General features: G+C 49.4%; 1 protein-coding gene across 6 annotated transcripts in view; it reads left to right on the forward strand.

Moving 5' to 3' along the window:
* LOC106606268 (rab11 family-interacting protein 4A) overlaps positions 1-14,337 on the forward strand; it is a 96,176-nt gene extending 81,839 nt beyond the window's left edge. For 3 of the 6 annotated variants that reach the window (XM_045719616.1, XM_045719618.1, XM_045719617.1), the window contains 5 exons: positions 3,983-4,064; positions 4,772-4,909; positions 6,173-6,316; positions 8,021-8,164; positions 9,763-14,337. In XM_045719616.1, the coding sequence (XP_045575572.1) occupies positions 3,983-4,064; positions 4,772-4,909; positions 6,173-6,316; positions 8,021-8,164; positions 9,763-9,885 (631 nt within the window). In that variant the 3' untranslated portion in view covers positions 9,886-14,337. Of the gene's footprint in view, positions 1-3,982; positions 4,065-4,771; positions 4,910-6,172; positions 6,933-8,020; positions 8,165-9,762 lie in introns of all 6 variants that reach the window. The other 3 variants (XR_006770105.1, XR_006770104.1, XR_006770106.1) reach the window with 3 other exon arrangements.
* Positions 14,338-16,374: the final 2,037 nt, after the last annotated feature.

Here is a 16,374-nt window from a genome sequence, read left to right on the forward strand (position 1 = left end):
ACGCACAGGGACATCACCTTAGTAACGCACAGGGACACCACCTTAGTAACGCACAGGAACACCCTTAGTAACGCACAGGAACACCTTTAGTAACGCACAGGGACACCTTTAGTAACGCACAGGAACACCACCTTAGTAACGCACAGGAACACCCTTAGTAACGCACAGGGACACCTTTAGTAACGCACAGGAACATCACCTTAGTAACGCACAGGAACACCTTAGTAACGCACAGGAACACCTTAGTAACGCACAGGAACACCTTAGTAACGCACAGGAACACCTTAGTAACGCACGCACAGGAACACCTTAGTAACGCACAGGAACACCTTAGTAACGCACAGGAACATCACCTTAGTAACGCACAGGAACACCTTTAGTAACGCACAGGAACACCTTTAGTAACGCACAGGAACATCACCTTAGTAACGCACAGGGACACCTTTAGTAACGCCCAGGAACACTTTTAGTAACGCACAGGAACATCACCTTAGTAACGCACAGGGACACCTTAGTAACGCCCAGAAACACCACCTTAGTAACACACAGGAACACCTTAGTAACGCACAGGAACACCTTAGTAACACACAGGAACATCACCTTAGTAACGCACAGGATCACCTTTAGTAACGCACAGGAACACCACCTTAGTAACGCCCAGGAACACCACCTTAGTAACGCCCAGGAACACCTTTAGTAACGCCCAGGAACACCACCTTAGTAACGCCAATGAACACCACCTTAGTAACGCCCAGGAACACCTTTAGTAACGCCCAGGAGCACCTTTAGTAACGCACAGGAACACCACCTTAGTAACGCCCAGGAACACCTTAGTAACGCACAGGAACACCACCTTAGTAACGCACAGGAACACCTTTAGTAACACACAGGGACACCTTTAGTAACGCACAGGGACACCTTAGTAACGCACAGGAACACCACCTTAGTAACGCACAGGAACACCACCTTAGTAACGCACAGGAACACCACCTTAGTAACGCACAGGAACACCACCTTAGTAACGCACAGGAACACCACCTTAGTAACGCACAGGAACACCACCTTAGTAACGCACAGGAACACCACCTTAGTAACGCACAGGAACACCACCTTAGTAACGCACAGGAACACCTTAGTAACGCACAGGAACACCTTAGTAACGCACAGGAACATCACCTTAGTAACGCACAGGAACACCTTTAGTAACGCACAGGAACACCTTTAGTAACGCACAGGAACACCTTAGTAACACACAGGAACACCTTTAGTAACGCACAGGGACATCACCTTAGTAACGCACAGGGACATCACCTTAGTAACGCACAGGGACATCACCTTAGTAACGCACAGGGACACCACCTTAGTAACGCACAGGGACATCACCTTAGTAACGCACAGGGACACCACCTTAGTAACGCACAGGAACACCTTAGTAACGCACAGGAACACCTTAGTAACGCACAGGAACACCTTAGTAACGCACAGGGACACCACCTTTAGTAACGCACAGGATCACCACCTTAGTAACGCACAGGAACACCTTAGTAACGCACAGGGACACCACCTTAGTAATGCACAGGGACACCACCTTAGTAATGCACAGGGACACCACCTTAGTAATGCACAGGGACACCACCTTAGTAACGCACAGGAACACCTTAGTAACGCACAGGAACACCTTTAGTAACGCACAGGAACACCTTTAGTAAGGCCCAGGAACACCACCTTTAGTAACGCACAGGAACACCACCTTAGTAACGCACAGGAACACCTTAGTAACACACAGGAACATCACCTTAGTAACGCACAGGATCACCTTTAGTAACGCCCAGGAACACCACCTTAGTAACGCCAATGAACACCACCTTAGTAACGCCCAGGAACACCTTTAGTAACGCCCAGGAGCACCTTTAGTAACGCACAGGAACACCACCTTAGTAACGCCCAGGAACACCTTAGTAACGCACAGGAACACCACCTTAGTAACGCACAGGAACACCTTTAGTAACGCACAGGGACACCTTTAGTAACGCACAGGGACACCTTTAGTAACGCACAGGGACACCACCTTAGTAACGCACAGGAACACCACCTTAGTAACGCACAGGATCACCACCTTAGTAACGCACAGGAACACCACCTTAGTAACGCACAGGAACACCACCTTAGTAACGCACAGGAACACCACCTTAGTAACGCACAGGAACACCACCTTAGTAACGCACAGGAACACCACCTTAGTAACGCACAGGAACATCACCTTAGTAACGCACAGGAACACCACCTTAGTAACGCACAGGAACACCTTAGTAACGCACAGGAACACCTTAGTAACGCACAGGAACACCTTAGTAACGCACAGGAACATCACCTTAGTAACGCACAGGAACACCTTTAGTAACGCACAGGAACACCTTAGTAACGCACAGGAACACCTTTAGTAACGCACAGGGACATCACCTTAGTAACGCACAGGGACATCACCTTAGTAACGCACAGGGACATCACCTTAGTAACGCACAGGGACACCACCTTAGTAACGCACAGGGACATCACCTTAGTAACGCACAGGGACACCACCTTAGTAACGCACAGGAACACCTTAGTAACGCACAGGAACACCTTAGTAACGCACAGGGACACCACCTTTAGTAACGCACAGGATCACCACCTTAGTAACGCCCAGGATCACCACCTTAGTAACGCACAGGAACACCTTAGTAACGCACAGGGACACCACCTTTAGTAACGCACAGGGACACCACCTTAGTAATGCACAGGGACACCACCTTAGTAACGCACAGGAACACCTTAGTAACGCACAGGAACACCTTTAGTAACGCACAGGAACACCTTTAGTAACGCACAGGAACACCTTTAGTAACGCACAGGAACACCTTTAGTAACGCCCAGGATCACCACCTTAGTAACGCACAGGAACACCTTAGTAACGCACAGGAACACCTTTAGTAACGCACAGGAACACCTTTAGTAACGCACAGGAACACCACCTTAGTAACGCCCAGGATCACCACCTTAGTAACGCACAGGATCACCACCTTAGTAACGCACAGGATCACCACCTTAGTAACGCACAGGAACACCTTAGTAACGCACAGGAACACCTTTAGTAACGCACAGGAACACCTTTAGTAACGCACAGGAACACCACCTTAGTAACGCACAGGGACATCACCTTAGTAACGCACAGGGACATCACCTTAGTAACGCACAGGGACACCACCTTAGTAACGCACAGGGACATCACCTTAGTAACGCACAGGGACACCACCTTAGTAACGCACAGGAACACCTTAGTAACGCACAGGAACACCTTAGTAACGCACAGGGACACCACCTTTAGTAACGCACAGGATCACCACCTTAGTAACGCCCAGGATCACCACCTTAGTAACGCACAGGAACACCTTAGTAACGCACAGGGACACCACCTTTAGTAACGCACAGGGACACCACCTTAGTAATGCACAGGGACACCACCTTAGTAACGCACAGGAACACCTTAGTAACGCACAGGAACACCTTTAGTAACGCACAGGAACACCTTTAGTAACGCACAGGAACACCTTTAGTAACGCACAGGAACACCTTTAGTAACGCCCAGGATCACCACCTTAGTAACGCACAGGAACACCTTAGTAACGCACAGGAACACCTTTAGTAACGCACAGGAACACCTTTAGTAACGCACAGGAACACCACCTTAGTAACGCCCAGGATCACCACCTTAGTAACGCACAGGATCACCACCTTAGTAACGCACAGGATCACCACCTTAGTAACGCACAGGAACACCTTAGTAACGCACAGGAACACCTTTAGTAACGCACAGGAACACCTTTAGTAACGCACAGGAACACCACCTTAGTAACGCACAGGGACACCACCTTAGTAACGTCCAGGAACAGCTGTAAATTGGTAATAGAAATGGTAGATGTTTGGCTAACTGTTTTCTCTATAGAGTTCAGCAGATGGAGGAGGAGAATGGAGAGATGAAACTGAACGTTTGTAAACTGAAGTCTCAGACTGAGAAACTAGACCAGGTGGGTGGTCATAAAGTATGTCTGGCTGTCTGCCTGCCTGCCTGTCTATCAATGGATAACTCTCCCTCTCTCTCCCATCTCCCTCTCTCCCCCATCTCCCTCTCTCTCCCATCTCCCTCTCTCTCCCATCTCTCTCTCTCTCCCATCTCTCTCTCTCTCCCGTCTCCCTCTCTCTCTCCCGTCTCCCTCTCTCTCTCCCGTCTCCCTCTCTCTCTCCCCCGTCTCTCTCTCTCCCGTCTCTCTCTCTCTCCCGTCTCCCTCTCTCTCCCGTCTCTCTCTCTCTCACGTCTCCCTCTCTCTCACGTCTCCCTCTCTCTCCCGTCTCCCTCTCTCTCCCGTCTCCCTCTCTCTCCCGTCTCCCTCTCTCTCCCATCTCTCTCCCGTCTCCCTCTCTCTCCCGTCTCCCTCTCTCCCCATCTCCCTCTCTCCCCCGTCTCCCTCTCTCCCCCGTCTCCCTCTCTCCCCCGTCTCCCTCTCTCCCCCGTCTCCCTCTCTCTCCCCCGTCTCCCTCTCTCTCTCCCGTCTCTCTCCCGTCTCCCTCTCTCCCGTCTCCCTCTCTCTCCCGTCTCCCTCTCTCTCCCGTCTCCCTCTCTCTCTCCCGTCTCCCTCTCTTCCCGTCTCCCTCTCTCTCTCCCGTCTCCCTCTCTCTCTCCCGTCTCCCTCTCTCTCTCCCGTCTCCCTCTCTCTCTCCCGTCTCCCTCTCTCAGGAGAAGCAGCGTATGACAGACCGGTTAGAGGACACCAGTCTGAGGCTGAAGGATGAGATGGACCTCTACAGGAAGATGATGGACAAGCTGTGGCAGAACAGACATGAATTCCAGAAGGAGAGAGAGGCCATGCAAGAGGTACGGACACACAATATAATTTCCTCCATTTGTTCCTATTGCACTCAACTGCTTTTGTGACCAAATTCACCAACTTCTATATTTTAACTTCTGACCACCTAGGAAACTACATTGAAGTGACAGACAAACTCTCTCTCTCTCTCCCTCTGTCCCTCTGTCCCTCTGTCCCTCTGTCCCTCTCTCCCTCTGTCCCTCTGTCCCTCTCTCCCTCTGTCCCCCTCTCTCCCTCTGTCCCTCTCTCCCTCTCTCCCTCTGTCCCTCTGTCCCTCTCTCCCTCTGTCCCCCTCTCTCCCTCTGTCCCTCTCTCTCCCTCTCTCTCCCTCTCTCCCTCTCTCCCTCTCTCCCTCTGTCCCTCTCTCCCTCTGTCCCCCTCTCTCCCTCTGTCCCTCTGTCCCTCTCTCCCTCTCTCCCTCTGTCCCTCTCTCCCTCTCTCCCTCTGTCCCTCTGTCCCTCTGTCCCTCTCTCCCTCTGTCCCCCTCTCTCCCTCTGTCCCCCTCTCTCCCTCTGTCCCTCTGTCCCTCTCTCCCTCTGTCCCCCTCTCTCCCTCTGTCCCCCTCTCTCCCTCTCTCCCTCTGTCCCTCTGTCCCTCTCTCCCTCTGTCCCCCTCTCTCCCTCTGTCCCCCTCTCTCCCTCTGTCCCTCTGTCCCTCTGTCCCCCTCTCTCCCTCTCTCCCTCTGTCCCTCTCTCCCTCTGTCCCTCTGTCCCTCTCTCCCTCTGTCCCTCTGTCCCTCTCTCCCTCTGTCCCTCTCTCCCTCTGTCCCTCTGTCCCTCTCTCCCTCTGTCCCCCTCTCTCCCTCTGTCCCTCTGTCCCTCTCTCCCTCTGTCCCCCCTCTCTCCCTCTGTCCCTCTGTCCCTCTCTCCCTCTGTCCCTCTGTCCCTCTCTCCCTCTGTCCCCCTCTCTCCCTCTGTCCCTCTCTCTCCCTCTGTCCCCCTCTCTCCCTCTCTCCCTCTGTCCCTCTGTCCCCCTCTCTCCCTCTGTCCCCCTCTCTCCCTCTGTCCCTCTGTCCCTCTCTCCCTCTGTCCCTCTGTCCCCCTCTCTCCCTCTCTCCCTCTGTCCCTCTGTCCCCCTCTCTCCCTCTGTCCCCCTCTCTCCCTCTGTCCCTCCCTCTCTGTCCCTCCGTCCCTCCCTCTCTCCCCCCTCCCTCTCTCCCCCTCATCTCTCCATCTCTCCCCCGCCATCTCTCCCCCTCCATCCATCCCTCCCTCCCTCTGTCCTTCCCTCTCTCTCCCCCTCCATCTCTCCCCCTCCCTCCATCTCTGTAGTTGATAGAGGACCTGCGTCGGGAGTTGGAGCACCTGCAGCTGTTTAAACTGGGTTCAGAGGCGGGGCAGGGGGCGGGGCTATCAGAATACAACGCCAAGACACGGGAAATAGAGATGGAGCATGAGGTCAAGAGACTCAAACAGGTGAGGAAATAGAGATGGAGCATGAGGTCAAGAGACTCAAACAGGTGAGGAAATAGAGATGGAGCATGAGGTCAAGAGACTCAAACAGGTGAGGAAATAGAGATGGAGCATGAGGTCAAGAGACTCAAACAGGTGAGGAAATAGAGATGGAGCATGAGGTCAAGAGACTCAAACAGGTGAGGAAATAGAGATGGAGCATGAGGTCAAGAGACTCAAACAGGTGAGGAAATAGAGATGGAGCATGAGGTCAAGAGGCTCAAACAGGTGAGGAAATAGAGATGGAGCATGAGGTCAAGAGACTCAAACAGGTGAGGAAATAGAGATGGAGCATGAGGTCAAGAGACTCAAACAGGTGAGGAAATAGAGATGGAGCATGAGGTCAAGAGACTCAAACAGGTGAGGAAATAGAGATGGAGCATGAGGTCAAGAGACTCAAACAGGTGAGGAAATAGAGATGGAGCATGAGGTCAAGAGACTCAAACAGGTGAGGAAATAGAGATGGAGCATGAGGTCAAGAGACTCAAACAGGTGAGGAAATAGAGATGGAGCATGAGGTCAAGAGACTCAAACAGGTGAGGAAATAGAGATGGAGCATGAGGTCAAGAGACTCAAACAGGTGAGGCACACACACTCACACACACACAGATGCACCGGTTTGTGTCAAGAACTGCAATGCTGCTGGGTTTTTCACGCTCAACAGTTTCCTGTGTGTATTGGAGTCAACATGGGCCAGCATCCCTGTGGAACGCTTTCAACACTTTGTAGAGTCCATGTCCTGATGAATTGAGGCTGTTCTGAGGGCAAAAAAGGTGGTGAAACTCAATATTAGGAAGGTGTTCAATATTAGAAACAGTTTCTCAGAGTTTATATTCTAACTCCTCTTTCTCCTTCCTCTCCCTCTTCCCTCCTTCTCTCTCTCTACCCTCCTTCCTCCCTTCCTCTCTCTCCACCCTCTTCCTTCCCCCCTCCCTCTCCCTCTTCCCTCTTTCCTCCTCCTCTCTCTCTACCCTCCTTCCTCCCTCCCTCTCGCCACCCTCTTTCCTCCTCCTCTCTCTCTACCCTCCTTCCTCCCTCCCTCTCGCCACCCTCTTTCCTCCTCCTCTCTCTCTACCCTCCTTCCTCCCTCCCTCTCGCCACCCTCTTTCCTCCTCCTCTCTCTCTACCCTCCTTCCTCCCTCCCTCTCGCCACCCTCTTTCCTCCTCCTCTCTCTCTACCCTCCTTCCTCCCTCCCTCTCGCCACCCTCTTTCCTCCTCCTCTCTCTACCCTCCTTCCTCCCTCCCTCTCGCCACCCTCTTTCCTCCTCCTCTCTCTCTACCCTCCTTCCTCCCTCCCTCTCGCCACCCTCTTTCCTCCTCCTCTCTCTCTACCCTCCTTCCTCCCTCCCTCTCGCCACCCTCTTTCCTCCTCCTCTCTCTCTACCCTCCTTCCTCCCTCCCTCTCTCTCCACCCTCTTCCTTCCCCCCCTCCCTCTCCCTCTCCACCCTCTTCCTTCCCCCCCCTCCCTCTCCCTCTCCACCCTCTTCCTTCCCCCCCTCCCTCTCTCTCCACCCTCTTCCTTCCCCCCTCCCTCCCTCTCTCTCCACCCTCCCTCTCTCTCTACCCTCTTCCCTCCTTCCTCAATCCCTCTTTCTCTACCCTCTTCCTTCCCCCCTTCCTCCCTCCCTCTCTCCACCCTCTTCCCTCCCTCCCTCTCTCTCTACAGGAGAACTTTAAGCTGCGGGACCAGAACGATGACCTGAACAGTCAGATCCTCAGTCTGAGTCTGTATGAAGCTAAGAACCTGTTTGCCTGCCACACCAAGGCCCAGTCACTGGCTGCTGAGATAGACAACGCTTCTAGGGACGAGGTGAGAGGATCTGACTGTGGAGTGGGGTGGGGTAGAGTGGGGTGGGGTAAAGTGGGGTAGAGTGGAGTGGGGTAGGGTAGAGAGGTGTAGGGTAGAGTGGGGTAGAGTGGAGTGGGGTAGAGTGGGGTAGAGTGGAGTGGGGTGGGTTAGGGTAGAGTGGGGTAGAGTGGAGTGGGGTAGAGTAGAGTGGGGTGGGGTAGGGTGGAGTGGGGTAGAGTGGGGTGGGGTAGGGTGGAGTGGGGTAGAGTGGGGTGGGGTAGGGTGGAGTGGGGTAGAGTAGAGTGGGGTGGGGTAGGGTGGAGTGGGGGTAGAGTGGGGTGGGGTAGGGTGGAGTGGGGTAGAGTGGGGTAGGGTGGAGTGGGGTAGAGTAGAGTGGGGTGGGGTAGGGTGGAGTGGGGTAGAGTAGAGTGGGGTGGGGTAGGGTGGAGTGGGGTAGAGTGGGGTGGGGTAGGGTGGAGTGGGGTAGAGTAGAGTGGGGTGGGGTAGGGTGGAGTGGGGTAGAGTAGAGTGGGGTAGGGTGGAGTGGGGTAGAGTAGAGTGGGGTGGGGTAGAGTGGGGTAGGGTGGGGTGGAGTGGGAGTAGGGTGGAGTGGGGTAGGTTGGGGTAGGGTGGAGTGGGGTAGAGTAGAGTGGGGTAGGGTAGAGAGGGGTAGGGTGGAGTGGGGTAGAGTAGAGTGGGGTAGGGTGGAGTGGGGTAGAGTAGAGTGGGGTGGGGTAGAGTGGGGTGGGGTAGAGTGGGGTAGGGTGGGGTGGAGTGGGAGTAGGGTGGAGTGGGGTAGGTTGGGGTAGGGTGGAGTGGGGTAGAGTAGAGTGGGGTAGGGTAGAGAGGGGTAGGGTGGAGTGGGGTAGAGTAGAGTGGGGTAGGGTGGAGTGACATACAGAAATCAGCAGGAGAGGGGACAGTTTAGCTACAGGCTCATGTTTGTCACTTTGTGTCAAATGTCATTTTATTTGTTTGAAAAAATCTCTCTTTTGATTGACATTCTCTCTCGTTCTCGCTCTCCCTCTCCCCCTTCCTACCCTCCCTCTCCCCCTTCCTACCCTCCCTCTCCCCCTTCCTACCCTCCCTCTCCCCCTTCCTACCTTCCCTCTCCCCCTTCCTACCCTCCCTCTCCCCCTTCCTACCCTCCCTCTCCCCCTTCCTAACTTCCCTCTCCCCCTTCCTACCCTCCCTCTCCCCTTTCCCTCCCTCCCTCTCCCTCCCTCTCCCTCCCCTTTCCCTCCCTCTCCCCCTTCCTACCCTCCCTCTCCCCTCTCCCTCCCTCTCCCCCTTCCTACCCTCCCTCTCCCCTTTCCCTCCCTCTCCCTCCCTCTCCCCTCTCCCTCCCTCTCCCCCTTCCTACCCTCCCTCTCCCCTTTCCCTCCCTCTCCCTCCCCCTCCCCTCTCCCTCCCTCTCCCCCCTTCCTACCCTCCCTCTCCCCTTTCCCTCCCTCTCCCTCCCTCTCCCCTCTCCCTCCCTCTCCCTCCCTCTCCCCTTTCCCTCCCTCTGCCCCTTCCTACCCTCCCTCTCCCCTCTCCCTCCCTCTCCCCCTTCCTACCCTCCCTCTCCCCTCTCCCTCCCTCTCCCTCCTGTTGTCCTCCTCCCTCCTCTCCTCTAGTTGGTAGATGCTCTGAAGGAACAGGAATGTGTAAACCTTCGTCTGAGACAGTATATGGATAAAATCATCCTGGCCATTCTGGACCACAACCCCTCAATCCTGGAGATCAAGAGTAACAGTTAAACACACACTCTCACACACACACTCTCACACACACACTTCCACGCCTGGGGATGGGACAGAACTTAAAACAACTGACAGCTGTCTGTGGTTTACAGCTGAAACTCGCCGTCTATCTGTCAATCAACTGTTAGATGTCCCGCCTCCTTTATCTATCCCACCAATGATTAACTGTTGTTATGTTGCCAAGAAAAGAAACGGTGGTATTGAATGACTCTACCTGGATGATGTTGTGTTGGAGTAGCTATCTGGAGACTAGTAGTATTATCATGGTGTTCACTTTATTATGATGATGAGGAGGATGAGAATTATTCTAAGTTATGCAGACACACTCCCTCTGGGTTCACTAGCTCCAGTATGACTGTCCATTAGCCTCGAATGATGTAATCATTTATTACTGATTCAACAATGGGAATATTTGCAAACAGAGCACCACTTCTGATTGGCTAACTGAGCTGTTCAATCACATTCAAAAGTGGGTAAAGGTCGTAGGTGAGCGGATGAGGAAGTAACAGATAGTGTGGGTAGGTTAAGGAAAGGAATTTAAGATCTGATAGCTTGGTAGAGATGGAGTCGTTGGCCCTATTGGGGCTGTTCTGATGTTTGATGCCAGGATACAGTACCAGTCAACAGTGAGGTGTGCAACAGGGACCAAGGGTGTGTCTCAATAGTCACTTCCTCTTCTTGTCTTCTCTTTCATCTTCAGTGATAGGATAGGTGAAAGCTGCTCGACTCAGATATTTCATTTCACCTGTCCTGTCTTCTTTGATCAGTGCAAATCAAGGAAAGGAAATGAAGGAGACTCACCCCAAGTTTAATCTCCACACTGATTCCTCTGGTCGTGAAGGTTAAACTTCTGATTCTATGACCCAGTTACTCTCTGGTCGTGAAGGTTAAACTTCTGATTCTATGACCCAGTTACTCTCTGGTCGTGAAGGTTAAACTTCTGATTCTATGACCCAGTTACTCTCTGGGCGTGAAGGTTAAACTTCTGATTCTATGACCCAGTTACTCTCTGGTCGTGAAGGTTAAACTTCTGATTCTATGACCCAGTTACTCTCTGGTCGTGAAGGTTAAACTTCTGATTCTATGACCCAGTTACTCTCTGGTCGTGAAGGTTAAACTTCTGATTCTATGACCCAGTTACTCTCTGGGCGTGAAGGTTAAACTTCTGATTCTATGACCCAGTTACTCTCTGGTCGTGAAGGTTAAACTTCTGATTCTATGACCCAGTTACTCTCTGGGCGTGAAGGTTAAACTTCTGATTCTATGACCCAGTTACTCTCTGGTCGTGAAGGTTAAACTTCTGATTCTATGACCCAGTTACTCTCTGGTCGTGAAGTTTAAACTTCTGATTCTATGACCCAGTTACTCTCTGGGCGTGAAGGTTAAACTTCTGATTCTATGACCCAGTTACTCTCTGGGCGTGAAGGTTAAACTTCTGATTCTATGACCCAGTTACTCTCTGGGCGTGAAGGTTAAACTTCTGATTCTATGACCCAGTTACTCTCTGGTCGTGAAGGTTAAACTTCTGATTCTATGACCCAGTTACTCTCTGGTCGTGAAGGTTAAACTTCTGATTCTATGACCCAGTTACTCTCTGGGCGTGAAGGTTAAACTTCTGATTCTATGACCCAGTTACTCTCTGGTCGTGAAGGTTAAACTTCTGATTCTATGACCCAGTTACTCTCTGGGCGTGAAGGTTAAACTTCTGATTCTATGACCCAGTTACTCTCTGGGCGTGAAGGTTAAACTTCTGATTCTATGACCCAGTTACTCTCTGGGCGTGAAGGTTAAACTTCTGATTCTATGACCCAGTTACTCTCTGGGCGTGAAGGTTAAACTTCTGATTCTATGACCCAGTTACTCTCTGGGCGTGAAGGTTATAACTTGTTATGAAGTGTCATGACCTGTCATAAGCATTTAAGACAGGCGTCGTACTGGTGTCATAGCGTTGTTTATAGGCTTAACGATGCAAAGTGAACAAAGTATAATAAACAATGACACCCTATTCCCTTTATAGTGCACTACTTTGGACCAGGGCCCAATGACACCCTATTCTCTTTATAGTGCACTACTTTGGACCAGACCCAATGACACCCTATTCTCTTTATAGTGCACTACTTTGGACCAGACCCAATGACACCCGATTCTCTTTATAGTGCACTACTTTGGACCAGGACCCATAGGGATTAGGGTGCCATTAGGGATGCATGGACAGTGTAGGTACTACTAGGAGTATAACCAGCTTGTTGTGCTGTATAGTAATGTATAACCTCCGTGCACGGACTTACGTGTTGCTGTAGAAGCACTAGATGAGCGTAGTAGGGAAACACATTGTATTACGGTCCTCATGTAATTCTACACTGAAAACATAGGGTCCTGTTCAATAGGGATACATTGTTTTCAAACTGAGTCGAATGGTACAAGTACTACCTGAACTTGTCCAATAAGAACAAATGTTTTTGTTTTCCGTCGCAAAACGTTTTGCTACCGTGTGCCCTAGTGAACACGACCCACCCTGGACTTGAAAAAGGCCAACAAGAGGTATCAATGTGGTAGTTATTTAGGGGACAAACCTAACTTTCCACTCAAGTCAAACTGTTCACTCAGTCATGCCTTGATGTCAATGGGAGACGAGGTGAAAATGTTACGTAAATGGAAGTTAGGATTTGCCTCTAAGAGAATAAGTGTCATGAGTTGTTAGGACAATGTCTATAAAGGTTAAATGTTTATTTTTCATACAGATCTATAAGATGATAAAGGTTGTGGTCGGTCTTTTGATCAGACTGGAATGAGGGTAAGGAGATGTCAGAGCATTGGGGGTGAGATCTGTCCATTATCGAGAACAACATGGTAGTCACTATAATCAATGAATCGCCATGACGATAATCCCTGGATCTAGGGTGTATGTAAGAGGGTGGGGCCAGCTCATATATAGAGTGTATAGGTTCTGTAATACCTATAGATTGAGAGAGCTCTTTTCTGTGTATGTCATGATTGTACTGTGCCACCCACACACACACACACCACAGTAGCTTGTTGAATTCACTGTACTGTAGATGGATAGATAGCCAGGACTTCAGGTCATTGATTTCACCTCGTTAATAACTGATTGTGTCTCTAAAGAAGAATCTGTGTAGACAGTCAGTGTGATGTCACACTAACACTAGTTTTGCTTCGTTGCACAAATTGTACTAATGAGCAGTTTTCTCATGGTGTTTTCATGGTTTCTCATGTTCTCTCATGGTTTCTCATGTTCTCTCATGGTTTCTCATGTTCTCTCATGGTTTCTCATGTTCTCTCATAGTTTCTTCATGTTCTCTCATGGTTTCTCATGTTCTCTCATGGTTTCTCATGTTCTCTCATGGTTTCTCATGTTCTCTCATGGTTTCTCATGTTCTCTCATAGTTTCTTCATGTTCTCTCATGGTTTCTCATGTTCTCTCATGGTTTCTCATGTTCTCTCATGGTTTCTCATGTTCTCTCATGGTTTCTCATGTTCTCTCATGGTTTCTCATGTTCTCTCATAGTTTCTTCATGTTCTCTCATGGTTTCTCATGTTCTCTCATGGTTTCTCATGTTCTCTCATGATTTCTCATGTTCTCTCATGTCTTATTCAGTTTCTAGTTTTTCTTTGTGCCTTTTGTAAATGAGCAACGAGGTGTCACCATTAGATTGAGGTTATTTTTCTAGTCATGTTTTTTTAGTTTGTCCGTTGGTCATCGTGAGTGAGCTTTTTATATCAGTTTGCTTTCCAACACGTCGCCGGAGCATTTTTCATACATTGTAAAGTTTCTACAGAATGTAGTTAGTTTGTATTGATGTGCCACTGACTCATCCAACCTAATAACTAGTATTTTATAGAGTTTAAAAAAGGAGTTCTATCCTAGAGGTGATGTTCTGTGTGACCTGGAAATGTATAGCACATGTTAATGACGTTGTCGTAGCGACTGTATTTACTATAGGATGACCACCCTGGACTGATAAACAACATCAACAGGCTGAGTCTGGAACTAGGGAATTAGAATCATAGAATCATTCTAATTCTGTGTGACTGAAAACAGCCAAGGCTTGAAAAGTCCCATGGTTTAATACTGTGAATCTCAGGCCCCGTTTGAGTACTTTAACAATGCATCCTACCATCATCTTCTCCTTGAGGTAATATAATCACTGATTAGGAAGGGATTGGATAAGTGAATGCATGTTTGCCATCATGTTTACACCTGTCTAACATGGTCAGATCAGTGATGACTTGGAGGGAGGAAGGATGCATCTGTGAGGTATTTGAACAGGCCCGTCAGTCTTTCGATAGACATATCGTGATGTGTTCACCTCACGCTAAAGATCACTGATGTTGTTCTGCTCATGTACTGTTGGTCTGACAGTGACTTATAGGATGTTGTACAAACTTGAAAATGTAAATAAAATGAATTTGCTTTGGCATGACCAAGGACTGAGTGGCTGTAGTGTTTTATATTACACTTTACCAATTTCCAATGTCTTATTTAAGTGAAATGTAGGCCTATTTTATTAAAGTGAAATGTAGGCCTATTTTATTAAAGTGAAATGTAGACCTATTTTATTATTTAAGTGAAATGTAGGCCTATTTTATTATTTAAGTGAAATGTAGGCCTATTTTTATGAATGTTACATGTTATGAGTTGGGTGCTAAATGTATGATGTTGGAAATGTGGTACTTAACAAGTAATGTACATTTTGAGTGTACTTTGTCTCATTCATAAATCAGCAGAGAATTAGTTCCTATAAAACTCATAGGCAGTGTTTACATATTATTACATTTTTATATCAATGTTGGCCAGGGATCATCAACTAGATTCAGACGGGTCGGAAGAAGCCCAAACGGGTATTGTACATGACTAAAACATAATCATTTCATATCTTGTTTCCGTTTGTATTGGATCACATATTATGCGTGGTAATACTTTGGAACAGATTTCCAAATATAAAGTCGCTTGGAGCTGATTTGCTGGTGTTTTTGCAGTCTTTTATGTCCAACAATATTAAATAAATAAAATAAAATCTCTGAACTTGCGGGTCAAATTCCGCTGCCAATTGGGGGAATGTAGGTCTTCCCTGCACACCCTAAATAAACTGTCACTCAATTGTTTTACTGAGAAACACATGGCTGTTGGCCCCCCTGCTGGATATCAGAGTCATTAACATGTCTGTTGGCCCCCCTGCTGGATATCAGAGTCATTAACATGTCTGTTGGCCCCCCTGCTGGATATCAGAGTCATTAACATGTCTGTTGGCCCCCCCTGCTGGATATCAGAGTCATTAACATGTCTGTTGGCCCCCCTGCTGGATATCAGAGTCATTAACATGCCTGTTGGCCCCCCTGCTGGATATCAGAGTCATTAACATGTCTGTTGGCCCCCCTGCTGGATATCAGAGTCATTAACATGTCTGTTGGCCCCCTGCTGGATATCAGAGTCATTAACATGTCTGTTGGCCCCCCTGCTGGATATCAGAGTCATTAACATGCCTGTTGGCCCCCCTGCTGGATATCAGAGTCATTAACATGTCTGTTGGCCCCCCTGCTGGATATCAGAGTCATTAACATGTCTGTTGGCCCCCCTGCTGGATATCAGAGTCATTAACATGTCTGTTGGCCCCCCTGCTGGATATCAGAGTCATTAGCATGGCTGTTGTAATGCCATCCATAACCACGTCGTGTCGCTGGCGGCACTATTCCAACAGGATTATAATGATCGCGTCGGCGGCCAGCAGTAAATCACAACATACAACTTTTAATGGTGAAGAGAGTAGCTAGCTGGCGCTAACTGGTAACGACAAGTTAATATCTTATCCTAGATTTGAATCATATAGATACAATCATCACACTACTTTTCTCTGCACTTAATTGATTTTCACAGGTTGACATGCATTGAGTGTAAACTATATCTAGAATTGGTCAAGTGATTTTAGCGGACTAACTTAGCTAGCTAACATGGCTTGCTAACGAACCAAACCATGTGCCTGTATGGCTCACTGTCCAGCTGTATTGTTTTAGACATAACTTCAGGCCACTATTCAGTACGCAAGCATCTGCTACTGGATTAGCGTGCGTGTGCGTGTGTGTGTGTGTGTGTGTGTGTGTGTGTGTGTTCCAAGGCCATGCCCATGGTGCTCTTCAGAACTTTGGCATGCTACCCAATCTTTATCTACAAGGAGGGTGAAGATGATGGTAACCTGGAGATAGAGAATGACGAAGAGGAGGAGAGGAGGGGGGTTACCAGGTCCCAGAATCAGCTGGTGGTCTCTGAAGAAGAGGAGGAGGACTGGGAAGCAGAGATTAACAACAGCAGACTATTTTATGGTGAGGATGTTACACACACTTTCTCCCAGTTAGGTACAAGTTTTGTTATTTGGGATATGAAGGAAATCACTTGAAACATAAAAACACCTCTCTCTTCTCTCAACCTGTCCTTCTCTCCCCCCTTCCCTCCCCCTCTCCCCTCTTCCCTCC

The sequence above is a fragment of the Salmo salar genome, chromosome ssa06, assembly GCF_905237065.1.
Source record: "Salmo salar chromosome ssa06, Ssal_v3.1, whole genome shotgun sequence".
In the NCBI taxonomy this organism is placed as follows: Eukaryota; Metazoa; Chordata; class Actinopteri; order Salmoniformes; family Salmonidae; genus Salmo; species Salmo salar.